This window comes from Amblyomma mixtum, chromosome 1, assembly GCF_055824585.1.
Source record: "Amblyomma mixtum isolate Tamu chromosome 1, ASM5582458v1, whole genome shotgun sequence".
Classification (NCBI taxonomy): Eukaryota; Metazoa; Arthropoda; class Arachnida; order Ixodida; family Ixodidae; genus Amblyomma; species Amblyomma mixtum.
In genome coordinates, this window is record NC_143012.1 from 287,110,131 (window position 1) to 287,133,162 (window position 23,032).

The window sequence follows — 23,032 nt, forward strand, 5'->3', positions numbered from 1 at the left end:
GGCTTGTCTGCCTCCGAAATGTGGGGAGAAACCGTCCCTATACAGTCGCTGCTGGTCGTGGCTGAGCAGCCAGTCTGCCTCGTCGATAGGAATGTCTTGCAGCGGTCGACGCTCCTGGCCCGTCCACCGACCGTGGGAGTCGTACAGCCTTCGCTCGGGCAGTCTCCGTGGGAAGCTTCTGGTTCGCCGCCTGCTGCTAGCGGCCCTGTCAGCAAAATATCCGGGACATGGGAACGGCGGCGACACGCCGACCGGCGCAAGGGAATGTTCAGTGGGTGAAGGCGGCGGTGGCAGGGGCGGACACGGGGAGTAAGCAAGAATTTCTTGATACGCTAGGCCAGGGTGAACGACCTCACCGAGTTTCTGGTAGCCCAGCTCGTCAGCGATGCAGCTGGGCGCAGCGTGCTGGGGCGGCAAAGGCAGGGGTGCATGGCGACCATCCGGCGGGAAAAAGCCGCCTTCATGCGGTGAACTGGGGGTGTAGGAGCCGTAGGTGGCCGTGGCCTCTACGTACGGGCCCGCAGGGTGGACGTTGGGGCTCCGCCGCGTCCTCTCCTGGTGCCGCAAGTCTCTCGAACGCAAGGTCAGGTCGTCTTCACGGTTGGTTCCTGGCGATGGTGGGCGTACTTGTTCTTTCGAGGCAACGTGCTGTCGCTCAGGCCTGGAAAGTATAGTATACTCGACGGGTTCAGCAGCCGGCGTGCCGCTTTCCTCATCGTTCCAACGCAAGGCATCGTGGCCGGCGTCCTCGCGGCAGAGCTCATTCTCGGTGCCGTCTTCCGGCTTCCTGTACTTGCCGCTCGCGTCACTTGAGTCGCCCTGCCGGCTGCAGTCGTCGTCGTCACGCGAGTCTTGCTTGCTGGTGGTCTTTTCGTTTGCGGCCGTGCTTCCATTGCTTCGCCTTCTGTGGGCCCGCTTGAGCAAGGAGTCAAACGCTCCAGACTTTTCGCCTTTAGCAGAGTTCGTAATGGCAGCAGCAGATCTGCCTAACTTGCCTTCGCCGTTGCGTTTCTGGTTGCTCGTCCAGTTCTTGCTGCCGCCAGCCTTCGGCGGTGCCTGTTGCCTTGATTTCGGTCGCGCTCCGCCGCCATTGGCCAACTTGTCTTGGATGCCCTTTTCAACGGAGGTACTACGACAGTCGGTCGGTGCACCACTTCTGCGTTCGCATCTGTTCATGCTGAAACACGCGTACTGCTATGTATGCCGTTGTGCGAAGCACTGGGACGCTTTCCCGATGGGCGGCGGCCGCTCGAACGCCGTATTACATGCCAGCCGCCTGGGCAGCGGCAGAACAGCACAGACGCGCAGAAGGCAGCGCAAAAATTTCGCGCTATGAACGACGCTTATCTGGAAATCGACGACGCGTAATGCTCGGCAACTCAGCCGCAGGAAAGAATGGAGCGGGGAAGGGTGACCCGCTGACGAGAGTACTGGCGAGCGGCAGTGACAACGCGCATAAGCAGAAAAAAAAAAAGGTAAGCAGAAATCGTTCCAAGCCAGCGTGTCGGCGCTAGCGATAAGGAAGAAGAGAACAGCGGAGATCTACGCATGCATTTCTGCGCCCTTTTAGCCGACATATTAATTGGGACACTGGAATAAATTAGCAAACATTTTATTAATTTTATTTCCTGCGTCGCCCACCCTCAAGCGTCTCGAAGAGATTTCACGTCCTCGCAGCTCCGAGAGCGCGTCGTTGAATTTCACTCGCAACGCAGGCGTCAGTTCGAGCGGCTGTCCTCACCATCGGCGGTTTCGCTTCTGTGGATGACCTCGTAGTCTTCCAAGTCGTCGTCTTCGTCTGGCTCCGCAGCGTCACCGGTGCACGCGGGGTCGGATGTGTTGTCTTCGCCCGGAGCGGCTTCGTCCAGCGCGTCTGGGCTCCTCTTGGCAAGCGACGCCCTCTTCTTCTTTCTCGGCGCCTGCGTCCTCTTCGCCGTCTTCTTCCTGGCGGGGAACTTGCTCACGTCTCCGAGGAAGTGCCCGTTGAGGTATCTGATCACCTGCAGCACTCGGTGCTGCATCCCGGCGGCCACCACCCAGATGAGGATGAGCAGGAGCGACACCGCGCACGCTCCGAAGAAGGCGTGCACAGAGCCGCCGGCCGGGGCCCTGGTGCGGAAGGCCGCCTGGTCGAGGCAGTCGCCGCCGCGCTGGTACATGGAGCTGGTGCAGGCCCCTTTCATGGCGGACCACGAGGAAAGGCGCTAAGGCGATCCGACGGCACCCAAACCACCTTTCCCCGGCTTCTCGGCAAGGCTCGCAGCCACCTTCAGCGACCCAGTGGCGATGGCATGGCCGGGCTGCTGCACCACCACGACGCGCCTTCGGTGTTCGGCGGCGGGCGGATGGGGACCGACGCGTGGCCGCGCGCTCCGCGTGTGTAGGTTTTTTCTCTTCTTCGCCGCAGATGCGGCGGCTGCTTCATGCGCAGCTAGCAACGTGTGATTTGAAGGTGCTCTGACGGCGGTTATTTCGGCGAGGTGATAGAAGTGGTGACACGTCAGTAGAGCCGGCTGAAGAACGAACGGTTAATCGTTCATCTAGCGAGTTGAAAACGGATCCGTGCGTGCTACACAAAAACGACTTGGCAGCGAAAACGATGCTGACGGCGCCAGGTGCATTGATGTGCCATCTGTTAGGTTGAAAACAATAAAACGCATGAATTTTTTACTGCCATAGCAAATACCCCAAAACAAGAGAACACCGGACCTGAGCACAACAATTTATTGCAACCGCGACAGCTCCTCATTAGCAAAGACGATGGAGGCACAATCTGCTGCACGTTTTTTCTATGAAGTAAAATAAATTTTCTATAAGAATCGTGCACGTATTATGTGCGCGCTGCGCTACTTGGCCCAATCGCGGTTTTGCTGACCAAGACCATATTGCGCTAAGCACAAGGTGATAAGCTTGGTAAAATAAAAAGTTATGGGTAACATACTTTCTAACGTGCGCGCGAAGACTGCCGCGGAACGAACGGCTCCGCGCGTTGTCATTTTCATCGAAAAACGTTTGTGCGGTTGTCAAAAGGAGGGCCGGGTGCGAATAAAAATTGCGCTACTCGCCTTATGCGGCGTTTTACGGTTGTCCGATCAGCGGAAGACATTAGTTCCTCTGAAATAATTTTTTTATTAATTTGAAAGGGGTGTCTAGAGCACAATGTGTACTCTTTGCACCCAGGTGCTCTATTTACAGTGTGTTGTTGCCGGCTTCTTACGAGATGGCACATAGCCACGTACAAAGTCGAATTGGCTGATGTTTTCTGACGAATGGAGAAATCGGGGACTTTCAGAACAGGGTCGCCCTATTGATTAGGAGGTAAGGTGGAAGCGCGGTGCCAGTGCGCATACACAGGAATATAACCCGAGAGTCTCAATTTACTTTGAAAGACCATGTGACAGAATATGAAACAGAATATGAAGATGGAAACCCGAGTGCATGTTTATCTTGTTCTGTGTCATGCATTCATGTTTTGTATTTTTAGTTTTCCCGGTAGTCTTTCATAATGTAGCACTCCTGTTGACTCAATTACGTGCCGTTTTCGCACTGGGAACCAGGATCATTATGGAACTTGAGCTTCTGTGAACGACGTCCCCCCCCCCCCCCCCCCCCCCCTCAGTTTTCCATGCCATTTGACCGCCACACAAGAAGAAGCCTCCTAAAGTCTGGTTCGACCGACATATGAAACAGATCACCTTCCATCACTCTATATTCAGTAGTACTAGCTACCGCCAAACCGTGATTTGGAGCAATTTTCGTAGCATCCAAAGATGCATTTCGAAGCAGTTTGGAGCAGCTGCGCTCCACTCCTAGACCTAGCTTGTCCAGCAAACTGCAACTTTGAAACGGGTCTTTACAATCTGAAGAAAGTGACTATAACATCAAACTGTCTCGGAGGAATCCGTTGCCTGGACTAATCTTGAAATATCACATTCAAAGCGCTTTGCGTACATTTTTACTTCCCTAATGACGTTGATAACCACAGTTCCGAGGCATGTACTCTCTAACAAAAGAAATGTCCTCAGCCAGCATCCCCATGTGTCAGGGACAACAAAGCATATATCAGCAGAGCAGGGGCAGTTTTCAGGTCATCCGTTATGCGTTGGAACAGAAGCCCAATACAGTAGAACGCGGCTGTTATGTTACCTGATGGTGCATTTCCCAGGTACTACGCTCTTGCGAGAGGGTACCACTGTAGCTTTCATAGGTTCCCAACACAATACAAACTCGGCCGTTACAACGCAGTTGTGGGAGCGTTCCTGCACAAAACGTCACGGATGCCATTCCGCGCCTGTCCGCGCAACGAGTGCCAGAAGCCATTTTAAATTCTGACACGGCTTCGCCTGGCTTGGCTACTCAAACATAAACCGCGGCAAGCGCTTCAGAGGCTGCACGCGCTTCAAAGGCACGTTTAGCGTGCGCTTGTGGCACTGCTACAGCCTACGGGGCGTGGCGAGACCCTGTAATGCCAGTCAAAGCTTAACCGCACTTCACTGTGCTCGGCGGCTTCGAACGCCTCCGACTACGCAAACGAATCAAGCATCTTCAAGCGGAATGAATTTTGCTGTGGCTGTTGATGAAGTTCATCGCCGCATTAAAGTAAGCGGACTGGAACGAAAGCGCGAAAACGAAACTATACCGCTACGCCGAGCGGGGACCGCTGTGAGACTTACGTGGGCTATCTCCGGAGTTTTTGTTTCTCTCATCCGCCAATCCCCAGTCCATAATGGCTTAAAAGACGTAGTTTCTGGAATATAATAGATGCCAACTGGGTAGGATTAAAACGGTCGCAACAAGAACAGCGCAGGAGCGTATGCGCGCCGCAGCTACGACCGTTCCCGCCGCTGTTTCCTTCTCTCAGCAACTGCTCCTGCGGATGTCGAGCTGTTCCAAGGCCTTCTGCGCACACGAGGCGATCGCGAGTGCTGATCACAAAAGCCGCAATGACTCGCAAATCCTAGAGAAGTATGTTGCGCTTGCACGAAATTAAAAACAAAAATAAAGGGGCATGCAGGCAACGGAGTATGTCGAAAAAATGTCGAAAAAAAAAAGTGCGGGCAAACCGCAAAAATGTATATACCTGTACTGGTTCTAGCCATCAATAGATCGTCGAATCGTCTATGACTACTACTTTTTGAGTGCAAATGATCATAATCTAAAAGGAGAATTCTGAGGAGAAACTTCCGCTCAGTGACAGAACACTGCACAGCGTCGCTTTTCCGCAGAAACCGAAACACAGCCTAGCGCACTACTATCATCATCGTCACAACACACTACCAGGCAACATGGCGCCGTCCATGCTAGAGTTAGCAGCGTTCTGAAACTTCGAAGCATGTGTAGCGAGTGCGGTGCTTATTGCTAAAGGAAGGTTAACTCCTCGGCTGAAGCGAGTCGTAACAATGATAAGATTATGTTGCTGCTCTCTGCGGTTTGGCATATGCAACGTGGCAAATCCCCTGTCCCGTTCAGTCAGAAACAAGCATGTCAAAACTCGAGCCCCTTTCAGGAAAGTCAAACCGGTTGCAGTAACTTTAGAGCAACCAAACAGAAACTTGCTGTTGCAGAACGATTCGTATGACTTCGGTGATGAGGAAGAAGATCCAGAAGAGCCCTTGGAACATCCTGAGCGTTACTACGACCAGTATATGGAGTAAGAACGACCATGCTATTTGCGCAATCGACGATGCGTATCCGCATTGTTTACATCGCTTGTAATACTTTTTTTTTTTTTTTGCAGTGAACTGCGCTCGGAACGGAGAGCAGTCAGGGGCGCAATCATAAGACGGAAATACTTCAAAGTTCCACCCGAAACAAACCTGCTGACATGGGCTGCAAAACAACAAATCCATTACCTGCACAGTCTTGACCCGGCAGAGTGGACCGCAGAAAGCATATCAGAGTGTTTTCCCATAAGCGTGCAGGGAGCGAAGGTAAACAAGGCGAAGTTTTCACTGATTTCTTTAAAAACTCTGCAGTAGTATTGGGATGGTCTGAGCAGACCAGAAGTGACACATGTAGGGGCATCGTCAGAAAGTGCGAGTTCTTACAGAGTTAATTGGAGCCTATTTCCAGAACCTAATTAGTGCTGTTTTTGCGAGTACAATATGATATTGTAAAATGCACACCTTCAGATGAGATTCCGGGGGGGGGGGGGGGGGGGGGGGGGGGGGGATTGCTGCGCGTAAGTTTGCAGGAACAGCTAAAATTATTACTAAGAAACATTCAAGTGCCAGCCGAAGTATGTTGCCATGTTACTCAAGAGTGTAATATTGCAAGAAAATAGTGAATTCATTTGATTTATTTTTTCTTGTGCTTTGCTAGCATTTATGGCTTTTCAGTGCTGCTTCTTTTATCCCGTTTGTCCCCTAAAATGGAACCAATTGTTCACATTTGTGGTTTTATATGTTTCTGATGCCTGTGTGCTGAACTGCATATGGAGCAGAGGCCTTTGTCAGGCGTCTTGCCTTTTGCCATTGCTCTGGTTTTTGTAAATGAGAATTAAACAAAGTGAAATGAAAAAGAAAAATGCTACCTATTAGTGCAGTCTAACAACATAGAAGGACAGCCTAAGCTACTAATATGAAACGTTTAAGCATCTGAGGAAGTGCACTGGCATGCTACCTATTGGCAATGACAAAATGTACATATTTTGCAACTGGGCACAGTGCATCTGTGACTGCCCATTTTTCTTGCACTTACCAGCTTTAGTGATGCGGGGTAGTTTTGGAATACACTGCCAGGTGCTTCAGAATTTTCGGTGCACAGCCTTTTAGCTGTCGGTATGTCAGGCTAGCAGCATTCTTTACCCCCTACAGTAGATCACATGGCAGTGTTTTGAAGAAGCGCTGAATTCCTCCGTGTGCCAATAATGAGATGATTGAAAGGAACATGGAGGGCCCCCGGTCTAATCCAATGCTAATGGTACATGAATGCAGTTTGGCTGGCGTTGCCACACTGTGCCCACACTCAGGGAATTCTCAAACTTTTCACCTTTGTGCAGGGCATAGGAGTAACAGCACTAGATGTACCGTGCCCCTCGCCCCCATGTAAGCACCTGCTCAGAGGCCCGCGTGTACTGTGGCCACAACACAAGGCCCATTGTGGACAGTGGTCACTGATCATTCCCCAGTCCACCTCTGATAACAGGGCCAGCAGGAATGTCTGACTGGCACAGATTTTTAAAATTTTATTTCAGTACCCGAAGGGCCCTTGCGGGCATTACATAGGGGGGGTGGGGATTCATCAAGGAAAGCATAACAAATTTACTATACAAAATACAAAGGGCTGAAAACAGGAATAAGCAAGCTAAAAAGCTAGGTACAAATTAATGAGAAAAAGGAAAAAAAAAGGCAACTGTAGCGTTGTTTAACCCAGAAAAAGAATTATACACATCTGTCATTTAAATATTTTACATGGTGCATGTTTTTGAGCATTTGGGCTCATTTGTAATAAGGGAGTAATTACTCATGCAACTTATTGTGAATTTATTTTCAGAAGCTGTTAAAGTCCCGGTTCACTAATGCAACTCCAGAAAGGATTGCTGAACATGATAGAGAAGTTCAGCTCAAGTGGAAAGCATTAAAAACGGGTAAGGGAGATGAGAAGATTTCACCAATTACAAAACAGTTGTACCAGGATGGCAAGCTTCGGGAAGACCAGTCGTATGTGAACAAGACACTCCCTCTGCCACAGGAAGACAGTCATGCAAAGGCCGTCCAGCTTTCAGACCTTGCTCCAAAACCTGGCCAGTACAGCAAACTTATTGCCTCCTACATGAAGCTGAAGAACCCAGAGAAGAGGCTGCCCAACAAAAAGGCCATGCAGGCAGACCTTGAGCAAGAATACGATGATGTCTATACAGAAGACATGGCATCTGCAACAACGCTAAGAAAATTGGGCCGTCGAGGGGCCCATGTTCGAATTCAAGACTACAAGTCTTCAGCTATTAGCAAGTCTGAGCCTGACGCTAGAGTGCGCACCATTAGCAGGACACAGGTTCCACACTCATCTGAAGTGCCCGAGAATGAGAACAGCGCTTCGACTGTGGAGAGCTTTACACTGCAACACAATGAGACCTTTGACATACTTGAGGCCACTCAAGGAAATGATGAAAGGTTTCAGCAAGCTAGTAGTGGGATTACAAAAGACCTGGGAGTTGATGGAGAAGCGCTGAATAGACGAATCAAAATTCCAGCTCACCTCAAGAAACGACGTTCCACAACACACAGAGTTGGAAAGTGCTACTATGATAATGATGGTGAAATACTATATAAAATTCCATGATGCAAGCAAGAAGCATATTATACCTTTATTTTGTGTGAGTATATAAATTAACTACAAAAATAACATCTGCACATATTTTATACTTATGCCACAGCAGTTATTGGCCTTTCAGCTGGGCTAATAGCGATGCATTCTCTTGCTTCATTTGCTTGTAGTCGGCAGTAATCCTCTCCAAGTTGGCCGTCACTTTTTTCTGACTCTCTTGCTCTATCTGGTCTTCAAGGTCACGCATCTCTCGCATAATTGACCCAGTCTCTTCCACTGCTTGCAACAGCTGGTTTGAATTCTGTAATGCAGAAGAGCAAACATATTAAGGCACCCTAAACTTTAAATGCACTTCCATTTGTGTGAACTTTCGCTAATCAAGTGTAATCGAAATCCATCCCAACTACCTTTACTGCATGGACTGATATGCAGTGTGCATCTATCAAGCCAAACTAATTCAACAGTTTTCACAGCTTAGCAATTTCAAAACCAACCTGGACTTTGCTTCAATAGCGCATAGGAGTGACCTCACTTTGTGAGAAACCAACTGTAGCTCGGCAAAACCTAAATGGCAGAGTGAAACAATAGTTGAAAAAAAAATTTCCGCACAAAACAGACAGGACGAAAAAGCGCGCATGGACAGAGCACGAACTTGCAACTAACCTTAGTGAAAGGTCGGAAGGTTAATCGCAAGTTTGTGCGTCATCTGTGTGCTCTTCCTCGGCCTGTCTGCTTTGAGCAAAAACTTTTGTAATTATGTTTCACCATCTGACTCAACCAATAGCCAAACAGCTCATCCATATCTCTTCATGACAAACTACTATACTGTAGAGTACTACTATATCTTTTTAGCTACATACCTCATGCACAGAAGCAAGGTACTTGTAGGCTCTTCGCACAGCCTCGTCTTTCTTGGCATCCTTTAAGGGAACGTACACATAGAATTAGGACAAAGCATAGGAGAATAGCCATGCAAGGCTTGGCCATGTGGCTGACCTTGAATATCAGCTCGTCTGTGACTGTGAAAGTCCTGTCCAGCTTCCCAGTCAATTGATTAATCTCCTTCTGCAGACTTCTGGTGTCCAGCAAGACCTGAAAGTTCGGACAGCATCACACACCATAAGATGATTACCATCACCTGCATATTATTTTAAACACAGTGAATGTTTCTACAAGCTTTTCAGACAAATTATTATGTTGCAACGCTGTCATACCTAAAATTTGTAAGAAAAGAGAAGCTTTATCCCCATTTTTCCTTTTAGTATTATCCTCCAAGGAAGATTGGAATGTTCAGAAATATAAAAACTGTACCCCACTTTGGCATTCCGACCACATGATCTTGTATAGAGGTATTGTGTCTCTAGAATTGCCTCTAGGAATTGTCACTTTCATGCTTTATTAGCAAGACTGCATTTGATGATCCACCAGTCTGTTGCATGCATTTTGCTCTTGCAAGCTCTGCATGGAGACCCACTGACTCTTTCTTACCTTAGCAATTTCTTCCTTTTGTTTCTTAATGTTGCCAACAATCTCGGTGATGCGCTTGGTGTAGGAGGAGCGGTTGACGTCCTTAGGCAGCTTTTCGTACTCGCTGACCTAAAGATTGAAATTTGTTGTCACATTGTGTGGCAGCAGTGAATTCCTTCAAGGCAGGCACATACCAGCTGCTTGTGCAACTCTTCCTTGGTGCGTGCCTGCTCAGAGATGTCTCGCATCTTGTCTTTCATGGCTTTGATCTCTTCCAGCTTCTGCTGAGTTTCATTCTGAAGAAGAAAATGTGTAGGATGAGCATAAGCAGCACACACTCCGATCAGAGATCACATGAGCATCGAAAACAAAATGGTAGGAAACCCCAAATTCAAACAACATTTGCCACATTGGTTTTTCTTAGGCAACTGCTACCGTGCACCTAGTGTGTTCTGTGCACTGCATTACATACCCGGGCACAGCATCAGTTACTCACTGACATGGATAAACTGTGCTTTCCTTGCTTTGAGCTGGTATGAGTTTGATACACTCATAGGTGTGCAAGGGGGGGGGGGGGGGGGGGGGGGGGGGAAGCGACCCACCTAATAGACATGGAGAAGGGGAAATGAGGGGAGGGGTTGCAAATTTTGTACCGTATTGCTCCCAGCTACCCAGAACAGAAGTGACCGGGTGCTACCATGAACGCTGCCCTCCTCCCTCCAAAAGAGAGACCTGTACACAGCTATTCTCTTACTAGTTATTGTTTATGTCTCATGTGGCATGCTTTAGATGTTGATATATGAAACCCCAACAATTAAAGTACAATCACATCTTTTTTTTTTTTTTGGTACACAGTGTGCCTATAAAGATGCAGTGAAGTTAAACCTGTACAGCACAGCAAAATGCAATACTTCCCACAGCAGAAGCTGAACATTTTCCTACTGCAGAAGGGAACGAGTCTCACAAATTTTACACCATGCTTGCACACATTTGCTAATATAATGCTCAATTCAATGATAATGAATTTTTATGGCACAACGGCAGCTTTGGCCAAAGAGTGCGGTGGTTCAGTGATTATGGTGCTCGGCTGATGACGCAAAAGGCGCAGGTTCGATCCCGGCCACGGCGGTCGAATTTCGATGGAGCCGAAATTCTACAGACTCGTGTATTGTAGGATGTCAGAGCATGTTAAAGAACCCCAAGTGGTTGAAATTTCCGGAGCCCTTCAATGTGGTGTCCCTCATAGCCTTGAGTCGCTTTGGGACGTTAAACATCCATAAACAAACAAACAAGGTGTTTTTCGTCTCTTCAAGGTGGGATCAAGTACCCATTTCCCTAATATTTCATCCCCAAAGAAGCCGAGCAACAGGCAAGGGGAAAGCTTATACCCATTGTATCACTGATGGGTACCCGGCGGTACTAGGGATCAAACCCTGCACCTCCGCCATGCAAGGAGAGTGCTCAAACCACTGGGCCACCACTGCAGTTATGTGCATCTTATTTACACTGTTTTTCACATTGTTTTTTCTTCTCACGAATACAGTTAGAGGATGCAGCATAGTGTCTCCCTTTCTTTCTTTAAACATTGTTTGTCCTTCTCCGCGATGTGTCCTCCTGCTGAACACTCGTGTGATGTGCACACTAAAAGCAGTGCACATCTTGCAAAAGCAAACAGCTGAGAGCAGTGCCACAAAATATAGCACTTCACACAATACAATCACTTGTGCTCAATACTTACAAGGCGTTTTGAGCATTGTTCCTTGAGTTGGCGGTATTCTTCTATCAAGGGGGCTCTGTGCTTCTCCCACTGCATTGATAAGCTGACTAGTTTCTGAGCAGCAGCGTCTATTTTCGCCTGCAGTTTGGCAATGTTCTCATCTGCATTTGGCAGCAGCGCTAACGCCTTGTGTTCCAGCTCGTTCTGGCTCTCGAGCTCCAACTTTTGTGACTTTTTCTTCTCTATGTCGCCAGTGATCTGCAAAGCGGTAGAAAGCGCCCTTGGCAACCACGCACACATTTGTCTCGCTTTTCTTGGAACTCTAGAAATTTGGAGAAAAGCACTAAGGCAAGCATAATAAACCTTTCAATTAAAAAAATACTCTTTTTCTGCAATCACGTTCCACCACAATCAATATACAAACATATGCGAAGCACATACTGACAGCACCTTTCCTGTACTAAATCCACACAAAACAATGACACCACTACTCAAAAAAAATTTAAAAAATAAAAACAATAATAATAGTACTCTACTGCACCAAATATAAACGAAATGTGCAAACATCTGGCCCACCACAGCCTCATAGGGCTTGAGTGGCAGTGCCAGACAGGCAGCGGAAGCACGCATACATACACGCAAGGCATGATAAGACATATTAGGAATAAAAAAGCATCAGACTATTTTCGTGAGCAAAATAAATAAAGAAAATGACAGAAGAAACATGTCCTGTTTTGAACTATTGTCAGTACAGCTTAAAGGTGCACTGAAGAGGAAGCTGAACTGGTCTTTTTACCATGGGGACTCTATCTACACGTTCCGAGCATTCTTAGAAACATTGAATAGACCTCTCCTCGGGTACGTCACGCGAGAGCGAGTGACGTCACAGCGATGACGTTTCCGGCTAACGCCGGGAACCCGATGGGCAAAACAGCCCTCCGTTTGCGTGCGATCCCGTATAGTTTTGCTGGGCGAGCAAGGAAGCTATCGCAGTGCGGGCGCCGGAACCCGTGCCTCGACCCTGTCTCGTGATGCCTGCGAGCTGCTGTGCCGTGGGATGCACTAACCGTGCCAAGAAAGGCGTCCGCTTTTTTCGTTTTCCGCGGGACGAGAATCTCCCGAAGGTGCACGCAATGCGTCGAGATAAATGGAAGCCAAGACCGGCAGATAGGATATGCGGAGCGCACTTCATCTCTGGTGGGAAGCATTCCTTTCTTTCACTTGCTGATTTTGAAGAGCTAGCGAGGTGAATGGCACTGTGACCTTTTTTTCTGGTCTTATCCGCCAACGCAGGCGCCCCGTCCTCGTTACCGGACCACCCGGACCGGGTGCCCAGCGTTTTCTCATTCAAGAAGAGAAATCCCAGCGCAGATATGAAGAAGTGTGGTCGTTTTGAGCGGACAATGAAGCATAAACGCCGTTCAAGTACAAAAGTCCTTCATTACGAAGGCTCTCCGTCGTTGCTTGTGCACGCGTGTTTATAATACAGGCGCTAGTTGGATGCGTTTACGCTTGCGCTTGTGGCCCGTGCAGAGCACCGTGTTGTATTTATGGTAATTTTGTCCACATAAAGTAAGCAAATGACATTTGATGTACCAGTATGCGCTGCGTCCTTAACAGAAGTGGATTTATTTGTCACTCACGGAGGATGCGGTGTGGCTGGCGTTCATGCTCGCACCACGGATGCAATAAGCTTTCTGCCAAAAAATTAAGGGCTAGTATGATTTTCCCTATAAATTTCCCTATAAAGTCGGCTGCCAAAACTTGGCGCACGTGCCTTTCCGCTGCAAGAACGTACGCCTTCAGCGAACGGTACCACTTCATGCTCTCAGTAGTGTAAGGGCCGGGCGTCTGAACGAGACAAACGTATATGTCGCCAAAACGCACGTTTGGCCACAATTTCGGGTCGTTTCTCCAGTCCTTCAAAACGAAGGGGTCAGGGTACTGTTTCCCGTCGACTTTCAACTTTTCAACATATCGCTGCCGGGCGATTTCAGGCAGTGATTTCGCGTACTCTGACAGCTCCATCGCTTCCTAGGCACGTACGAGAGCGTTGGATGCCAGCCGAAGAGGGAGCGTTTTGCCCATCGCCGCTAGGAAGGAGAGCGCTGCAGTCGCTGCACGTGCGTTCCGTGACGTCACGTTGTTTACTCGAGGGAGAGGTCTATTATTGTCCTATGCAGCCTATTTCTATAATTTAAATCAGATTAAACATCCTGGCTCCCGCCTTTTTTGAACTCGCCGCAGACAGTAGGAGGAGTCAACCAACCTTTCAGCGAGTCCCATGATGGCTTGCTGCTCTGCCATCGGAGTGATATGTAGCAATCAGTGAAAGCAAAGAGTCCACGTGTATTTTTATTTCCGTGGGCCTAATTTGCGGCTATGTCGCCTCTGACTGGATCAGTTTATTTACGGAAACCTAAAATGCAAAAAGCGAAAACGAAGCCGCCACACGACTGCCTGAAAGGCACTCCGCGTGTTAGTTGACTTCTCCTACCGTCAGCGGCGAGTTCGAATAAAGGCGAGAACTGGGACGTTTAATTCGATTTAAATTAGGGAAATGGCCGCACAGGACAATAACTCGAAGTTTCAAAGAATGCTCGGAACGTGTCGATCGATTTCCCGCGGTGAAAAGACGAGTTCAGGTTCCTCTTCAGTGCACCTTTAAAATGTAAGAAGTCATTTAAAAAAAGATACCAGAAAGGACAAGTATACAATGACCAGTTAAGAAAATGCCATGCCTGTTCTTTCCTCTGCGTAACATCACAGCCGTCTTGGTGCCCGCAAAACCTCGAAATTATGTGCAACAGCTGTCTGTCAGCCAGCCAGTCGCAAGAGAAAAGCATGAGGTGTAGGACACCAGCCTACCTGCTGCAAAGCAGCCGACACTTCCTTCTCTTGGCCTTCGAGCTGACTGAGGACTTGGGAGATGCTCTCCAGCTGACTCTGCATCTGCTTCACCTTGGCCTCGGCCTCTTCTTCGGAGCTCTGCTTGGACAGTTCCAACGGGGCACCTGATCCAGCCACTTGCTTCGGCTCATCCTGCAGAACAGACGGAGGCTGCACACCTGGCCTTTTCAAGGCACTACTGCTTGTTTAGGCAGAAAGATGTCAGGGTCATTTGCATACGTGGGCAGGCTCAAGCATTAGATGGCAAAGTTGATAACAGTTGTAGTGCAGGGGGCCCAGAGCATGCATGTGCAGGACGCTTAAGGGGAAATGGTGTTACTGTACATATGCAATTTCCAGAAGTTGGCGTAGCAGCCACGGAGAGGCCCTCGTTATCCAAGCTGCATGACAAAAAATGTGCCAGAAGTCGTGTGTTTTAGCAAGGTCTACTTGAAGTCTGTGGCTGGTGGCGCAAGCAGCAGTAACGTTGGGTGCAGTGGCAGCATCTGCTTTATTGTTTGCTGCGCATGTGTAAGCGCGCTGAGCAAACGGACAACTAGCGACGGGCAGCTCTCACGTCCGGCTTCAAAAAATGTGACACAACATCCTCTCCTAAATCCTTTCGTTCCTCCATGGTAACAGCTTTCATGTACTTTGAGTGAAAACATGGCAGCATCGTCTGAAGCAAGAGTGCCTCGACTCAGCCGAATAAGCAGTCGTTGTGAATCTGGTTGGCATGTTTACCAGTAACTATTGCATTGGTTTGGTTTGGTTTACGGGGGTGTAACATCCGGAAGCGACTCAGACTATGAGGGACGCCGCAGTGAAGCGTTCCGGAAATTTCGACCACCTGGGGTTCTTTAACGTGCACTGACATCGCACAGTACACGGGCCTCGAGAAGTGTTACCATTCACTATGACTGACCTTGCTTCAATGACAAAGTATAAGCTGTGATTCAGCCCAGTTTTTTAGTTTCATTCTCAATTCTGGCGCACCGAAGCCTAATGGGGCATCAGCTGTACTGCAACTGTTTGCAATTGCTCGGAATACAACAAAAATAGGTTTCGAACTTTTCCATGGTGTTTTATGTATTTCAAAAATTTAACACTTCAGTTTATATCAAATTTACAAACACAATTTGTGCATTACATGTCATGTGAAGGAATACATTCTTGCTTGAGCGGTCTGCACTAGCATTTCCTAAACTAGATGGTGCCACAGTGTTTGTTTATTTCTTACACTTTTAATCACCACGGCATTGCTTGGGCATTCTGCTGTAAAGGATGCAAAAGACACTGGTATATAATAAGTTGGCAAATTAGTGGCAGAAGCAACCATTAAAAGAGCCTTTTGTCTCCATGTAAAGTAGGTCACATTGAATGTTATCGAAATGCTATATAAAATTCTCTATGGGGATAAATTTCTTCATGTTAACTTGTGGGGACGCCTTCGTCCCCTGCGTTCGCTTTCCCTCAACGCACCCCACTGTTGTTAGCTGCCCCCGAAAAGCACTCCTCTCGGTTCGGTTACTGTAACTAACAAGGGAGGGCGCTCGCGTCGCAGCGACACCAGCGCCACGGATGGCGTTTTGCTGCGCGCTCGCGGGGAGCGACGGGGTCTCTTCTCTCTGGGATCGGGAAGCGAGCAGACGTTTCGCTCGCAGCTTCGCTCTTCGTCGACGGGCGCCTCTTGGTCGGAACTTACTCCCGCCGAGCTCGTCCCGCTCGACCTCGGAGTTTATCCCTTTGCCCTACCGTGGGCGGACGTTCGCTCGTAGCCGTGCTGGTGAGTCGGACATCCTAGATTCCTCAGTGTATTTTGTTGCTAGCTGGCGTTATTGTTGCTATAGCAATAAATGCCTTGTTTGTGTCAGCCATTGTGTCGTTCCTTTGTTCCCGCAGAGCGCGGCCCGCCGTGGTCGGCGTGCGCTCAGTAGCGTACGCGACCACGGGGTGGGGTCCGCGCGACTTTGAACTGGCTCAGCCGTGGTTAAACGGGGAGAACGTGTTTATCTTCCCCGATTTAAACCCCACAAACTTAATTTCCTTTAGGTTTGCTATCAAGCTGATTCTACACTAAAACTCTCTAATTTTTTCGGCCATCTAGTGCAAGCACCCGAAAACTGGTTCAAGTAAGCAAAGCACATATCAGTACTTCATACACATATACCTTGAAGACTAGCAATGATAAGCCTGTCAAGCAAAACAGACATGATATGCTGTAGCTGCGAAAAGTAGAAAATTGCAAGACAGAGTGGCGCTAGGAACGCACCTTTGTAAACTGCAGTTTTTCAGTTCTAGTGAACTTTGATTCCCTGGTGGTCGTGCGGTTCTCAACTTGGGTGGACAGCGATGCCAAGAGCTTTGACACATCCACCCTGGACAGCTCTGATGAGAGAAGCGACTGTTGGAATGCGTCGGCCACCCGTTTCTGGATGCGCTCCTTCTTCCTCTGCCTGTGCTCCTGCAGGAGAAACCAACGCACTGCACTCACTCTCACTGCTGGCCTGTGCATCTCGAGTAGCCAAAATGCGAGGGTCCAAGAAATTCTGGACGAACTGAGCAAAAGATACATAAATACTCATATATAAAAGCCATCCTAATAATTTTCTTTTTATAAGAAGCATAAATTGTAACTGCCCCTCTCTAAAGCCCAATTTGTGAGTTGACTTTCGTAGAACATTGCATAAAGACTAGCACTTCAAAAAGTGCTCCTCGCTGAGCAATGTTCCAAAGGAAATGAGTTAACAAGTAACCTTCAACCGCTACCTTGTGTCCTCCTTGTGTCACTCATTCCATGAAGTCATCAATTACTGCTGCTGTAAAACACAAGAGGCTGCAATTTCTAACACGTGGACTTCACAAAATATGTATGGTCTCAGAAAATGGATGAAACTCTCATTCTAATATGAGCATCTTAAAGAAAAAAAAAAAGGCATACCACTTTAGTCCACTTATGTGACTATAACCAATACAAATCTCGCCAATCTGGTGAAGGGCAACTCACAGTGGAGAAGCTTAAACGTTGGGGAATTCTGATTTGATCGCTGCTTTATGCAGCTCCAACAGTACCAGCATTAAGAAGAAAGACATGAAAAGAGTCAAAGGTTTCACAGTGACATGCATTAATCCCCCCCTCGAGTGCACACACTGCTTTGTTGCACTATAAGCTGACCGATGAGGGCAGGCTAGCTGCGAAGAAGCAATAGGTGGATGCCTGGCACACAAATGATGACGGTGCAGGATGCGGCACACTCCCTTGTGTTCGTTGTGAGGCATGTTGCTGGGGCCAGCACCCGAATGAAAGCCTCCCATGTATTCCTTCATTGCCTACCGCATGCATTCCACTTTGCCTTGCTTGTTTCACAACCTCTCATATTCAAAGTTGCATAATACTCTTTGCAAAGATAGGCGTTCTGAAAAAAAAACCCCTGAGCAGCTGTTCATGGTCAGTTAAATCAGCTTGAGTTACAAGCTATTCACCTCATTTTCACACCAGCTTAATTAGAGACACCTTGCAAGTGATGAAAAACATCACAAATTTCTATTGCATGCTTACAGCTCATTCAATATGAAATGGTAATTTTTTTTCTGTCATGACATTTCAATTATGTCCCAATTATGTCCCAATAAGTAACATGAGAATATGCAGCCCCAGAAAAGTTTAGGTTGATGCATGTCAGCTGGACATCATCCTGCTTTGGCCAAAAATTTGAATGCTTACCACATACACTAAAAATAAGGTATCTTCACCATAACTTCTTGCATGAAGTATTCACCGATTTCAATGTGTCAGCCATTTTTTAATTGTAACCTGGAATTCGTGTTTGACAAGTACTGCCTGTTTCTGCCTGAATCACATCGCTCGTGTCGAAATTGTCATAACGGCAGCCCTCCACCAGCGACTTCTCTTTTGGGTGAGTGGGAGATGAAGTTCTTCTGTTCCCTCAGTGGAAAACTTTGGGGTGATACCTTAGCTCATTTTTCAGCAAGTGCCCAAAAATGTATTGGCATTTCGTTGGAGTGCTAGGGCCTTCTTAGAGAATTCCTTGCACACTGTCCCAATCCTCCCGAATTGGTCAGGCACTACGCAATTCACAGGCCTCCCTGCACATTCATCCTCCTCAACGGGAGTCCAGCCAGCCTCTAAACCAGCATTCCATTTAATCACCCAAACATACGTTGAACAATAGGCCAATAGGCAGCATCTCCAGTGCATTTCTTTCTCAACTTTGCATTAAATTTGATAAACGGTCACCATTTCAGTCTTGCATTCATTATAAAGATCGCTACATGTTGTGTACACAGTCCTAGGAAAATGGATGTTCATAGGCTTCCTGGCTGAGAATTTTACATGCACACAGGATCAATATCCTAATGCTTACAAAGCGTCCCTTCCTATAGGTCCTGAAATACTGCCGCTATTGCTGAAGATTTTTAATCGCACTTTAAAGCCATGTGGCCACAGGCCAGCTCTGTTCCTCAAATAACAAACACTACTGCACTTCTGAATATCAGCCCAGCAGTTGCTGATATTCACATACACATACAAAGCAGTGATTACTTGTTGTGAGCCTTTTGAGAGAACACCAGCTTGGTGGAGCTCTGCTTCTTGGTCTTGTGTTACAGCTGCTGCAGCTGCGTTGGCCTCAAACACTGAAGCAGCGAGCATTCTTGCGTCCAAGGTCTGGCTCCACAGGGGCTCCCTTAGACAAGCTAGGCAAAGTAATAACCAAAATAAGTTTTTTTTTTATTATTCAATCGATACAGTAGGGTTTTACAAACTTGAATCTGCATACAGTGAACTGAAACATTTTTTTATTTTTGATTCCCACAGGTGTCATGTATTAGATTGCCTGATATAGTGAACACAAGAATGGTAAGGAGAAGGATTAGACTAGTATAAAAGCTGTAAAAAATTATTCTTCTTAAACTGCATCAGCATATATATTCGCCCTGATGAGCACACACCATGTAGCTGCTTCCAGAGAACCAGTATTTTATTTGGCAACTCCAGATTGCCAAGTGCTTACATCAGCCTGCCTGCCATTGTGTTGAAGTAGAAAGTTCCGAGTGTCCTCAAGAAGCCAAAGCTGCTTCACAAAGTTGACATGTGGCCCATGCAACGTGAGGGTCGACTCTGAATTCTACTCGGAACAAAAGCCACACCCTGTGAAATGACTAGTTTCTTGTACTCATTTTGCTTGTATAGTTAATGGCCATTAAACTTGACTAGTCCACAAAGGTGCAAAATGTGAATGCACATGTATGAAAATGTAAATGACACACTTTTAAAATGGTTTCATCCAACATTACCGTGTATGATCTGCTTAGCAGAGAGAAAGAATAGTGAAGTTTGTTTTGCTAAGCACCTCACATAGAACCATTAAGTAGAAGTCCAACTTCTGCATAAAGCAAGAAAGTACTTTACTTTAACTGAGAAACCCAGCACACGGTCTGTTTTAGTGTATTCCATAGTAATCTAACATATTGCATTCAAATATGGGGTTTCAACCCAGCATCACACTTAGCACTAGACACTATTCTTCAGGACTCCAGAGTTAATTATCAGAGCCAATTTAATTATCAGGGTATCAATTTACAAACAAGGTGCCTTCCATTTAATTTGTGATTACAAGACTACATTTCTAGACACGTGTAGTCTTCTTTCTTGCTAGTGCCTGCACGACACTAGACACACTCACGTTAATAACAGCTATCTATCAAGTGCATACACTATATATAGTCATAAAACCATATCATTTGTACGGGCAAACGCATGGAACATCAATCTATTCAGTGTTATGTGTCTGCCGATACTGCACCTGTGGAAACAACACTTATTACACAGCAATACAACTCGCCTTACTAATGGGGATTTGTGTGGAACCCAAGGCTTGATTGGATTGTCTATTTCCGGAGCCCTTCACTATGGCGTCTCTCATAGCCTGAATCGCTTTGGGACACTAAACCCCATAAACCAATTGGATTGTCTAGCAATACTGCACTTCTTTATGTGTCATGTCTCAAAGCAACACATGGGCTATGAGGGCCACCGTAGTGGAGGGCTTTGGACTAATTTCAACCACATGGGGTCATTTAATGTGCACTGACATTGCTCAACACACAGGAATTTTTGCATTTCGCCTCCAGCTAAATGCAGCAGTGGCTAGTGTGTGTCAAGGTGTACACAGTGCACTTTTTGCGCAAAATAAAATTATTCTACTTTAACGACATCAACGCTCTGAATAGTCGGACTGGATGTTTTAACTGTAGAGGGCCAACAGTTCAGAAACAATCCAATAATCATCAGAGACTTGAAACAAAACTTTCTGGGCTCTGATATCAAAGTTCTCAACAAAACCAAAGTGGAACAATGAAAAAAAAAAAAACAGTACTGCTACCCTCCAAATTTAACCATGACGAATAACGGCTAGAGTAAGTTGTTGAAAAAAGCTGCTAAGCATGCTAAAGGATAAATTATATGAATACTGCAATGCTCACATGCTCTTCTCTTACCTGGATGCGATCCAGGAAGAGAAAGTTTGCACGTTCTCAGGGTGCTTGAATTACTGTAGTCCTGAAAAGCAAAGAAAAGAAATCTGATGAAAATTTTCATACCCTGCACCTTTCGCCATTATTTTTTTAATGCAAGCAATCTGTGCAACCCGCAAGACAATCTTTCACGCTTTTGCATCCGCCCTACATGACAAATGACATGATCCACATTCTGATGTGAAAGCTACGTCTGATGCAGAATAAGCAACCAGTTACTGATATCGTACTGTGGACAGTAATCAGAACACATAAGAAATATTGTTCTTTATTTCTAAGCTTTCACATTTCAGTTAATGCTTACAGAACAACACAAACTGTCAGAGCATGGACTCTCCTGAGATACCCTGCATTACTTCAACCCCTGTCACTACTCCAAAGTTGCCTTGACTAACACCCGTCAGTTTCCACAAAGGAAGCCCACCAACAGTCAACAAAGTGTAAGCTTATGTTTTGTTCAGAGAAGGGGTAAATGTGTAAAGCAGTTTCCACAAAGGAAGACTACCAACAGTCAACAAAGTGTAAGCTTACGTTTTGTTCAGAGAAGGGGTAAATGTGCAGTTTCCACAAAGGAAGACTACCAAAAGTCAACAAAGTGTAGGCTTATGTTTTGTTCAGAGAAGGAGTAAGTGTGTAAAGCAAGGAAAGCAAATAATCAAATGAAGAAATAAGCCAAGCGCGAACAAAGCGTACCTCCTTCCACCAATGACCTCCTCTCCACCGAACACCATTCTTCTTACAATAGTTTGGAAGCCAAGGTGCTCTCAGCTGCCTGGCAATTTGATCCGACACCGACCTTGAAATCAGAGCAGCAGTTCCTGCATGGCACGTCAGAATCAAAAATTTTATCGATGAGCGCATTAATAAACAGACACAACTCAGAGCAGCGGTTCCTGGATGGCACATACCATAATTAAAAATGCGAATGATGAGCAAATTAATAAACTGGTACAACGCGCGATCACTTTGGATACATAGGTAAGCAACGATTGCTGCTTAATCAGTTATCGCGCTGTGATGCCAAACAGTAAAATGCGTGAAAAACAGATAACAGCATGACTGGGATAACAAAGTCGGCCATGAATAAGACACTAGCTACTACAGCCAAATCTTGTTGAATAGGCATCTTAATTGCAACAGCTTACCGAGTTGTTGGTCCGCAGCCTTTTCGCTCTCCTTCGGCAGCTTCTCGAAAAGAAACATGAATATCCTCCTCATCTCGGCCTCATTTGAGTAAAGAAACGTTTGATAGCCGAGGTCACCTTTAAATCCCAACTCCTGAAAATGTGCGGCGCAAATCAGAGCACCAGTTTCGTTGAAACCGAACCTTCGCGATACTGTCACAATACGAAACTCAAGGACTTACGATGCAAGCGTTCGCCAGTGTCATGCCCAAGTTATAGCGTTCAACCATGTTTGTAGAAATGTGCACGGGGAGTTCTCTATCAGGCGATATCAAGCGAAGACATCGCACAACACCTTCAACAGTGATCTCTGTCGTGAACTGCTTGAGGGATACAATGTCTTCGTCGAACTCGCTGAAAAACGTACGGACAAAAGAAACAAGACTTGAAACATGGGTAGCTCAGCGCAGATGTCATTGGAAGTGCCCAAAGGCGGCGAGATTTCTTTTGAACAATGCTCCAAACATGCCAATTGCATTTATGCCCAAATCGTGCGCCGGTAATGCCACTCACCAGCCGATCTGCCGCAGTGCGTGTATTATTATCTGGTCCACTTCCTCCATTGCTCCTTTTGCAGTCTACACAAGGCAATGAGAGGCAGCGCGCGGGCGCAGATACGTGCTTTCCAATGCCTCGCGCTTCGGGAATGATGCTACACAACCGTCAGATGCTAAGATGCGTGCAAGCTACGGACTTCCGATCACGGCGCTACTACGCCCACCATTCCGTCCGTTCCGTACACCGCCGCCTTGCCGCCGCCGCCGCGTTCCGTACCATCGGCGCCCGTACTAGCTCTATTCGCTGATATTCTTAATACCCAGTGTCTCATAATAAAAATAATACCACCCCGAGGAAGCAAACATCTGTAGAAGCTACAATCAATCACTTTTATTAAATGGCTAAATTTTTATATAAAAAATAAATCATAACATAGGCGCATGGGGGCGCAGGT

General features: G+C 46.9%; 3 protein-coding genes across 4 annotated transcripts; 1 reads left to right on the top strand and 2 right to left on the bottom strand.

Annotated features, from left to right (window-relative positions):
* Window positions 1-1,596: 1,596 nt before the first annotated feature.
* On the bottom strand, window positions 1,597-4,792 carry LOC149371943 (uncharacterized). Its single transcript, XM_089566270.1, has 2 exons — window positions 4,674-4,792; window positions 1,597-2,632 (listed from the first exon to the last, which is right to left on the bottom strand). The coding sequence occupies exon 2, from the start codon at window positions 2,181-2,183 to the stop codon at window positions 1,719-1,721; it is 465 nt and encodes a 154-aa protein (XP_089422396.1). The 5' UTR covers window positions 2,184-2,632; window positions 4,674-4,792; the 3' UTR covers window positions 1,597-1,718.
* Window positions 4,356-9,591, top strand: LOC149371944 (uncharacterized). The gene is made up of 3 exons (XM_089566268.1): window positions 4,356-5,650; window positions 5,738-5,930; window positions 7,495-9,591. The coding sequence occupies exons 1-3, from the start codon at window positions 5,400-5,402 to the stop codon at window positions 8,281-8,283; spliced, it is 1,233 nt and encodes a 410-aa protein (XP_089422394.1). The 5' UTR covers window positions 4,356-5,399; the 3' UTR covers window positions 8,284-9,591.
* On the bottom strand, window positions 8,294-22,951 carry LOC149371945 (coiled-coil domain-containing protein 22 homolog). 2 transcript variants are annotated; one of them, XM_089566265.1, is made up of 14 exons: window positions 22,594-22,951; window positions 22,263-22,434; window positions 22,042-22,174; window positions 21,590-21,714; window positions 20,846-20,921; window positions 18,906-19,057; window positions 16,614-16,805; window positions 14,321-14,494; window positions 11,474-11,710; window positions 9,930-10,031; window positions 9,757-9,864; window positions 9,265-9,360; window positions 9,129-9,188; window positions 8,294-8,569 (listed from the first exon to the last, which is right to left on the bottom strand). In XM_089566265.1, exons 1-14 carry the CDS (start codon window positions 22,641-22,643, stop codon window positions 8,381-8,383), a joined length of 1,866 nt encoding a protein of 621 aa, XP_089422391.1. In that variant the 5' UTR covers window positions 22,644-22,951; the 3' UTR covers window positions 8,294-8,380. The 2 variants fall into 2 exon arrangements, with proteins under 2 accessions (XP_089422391.1, XP_089422392.1); XM_089566266.1 differs by having other exon boundaries at window positions 20,861-20,921; window positions 22,594-22,947.
* Between the last annotated feature and the right edge of the window lie 81 nt (window positions 22,952-23,032).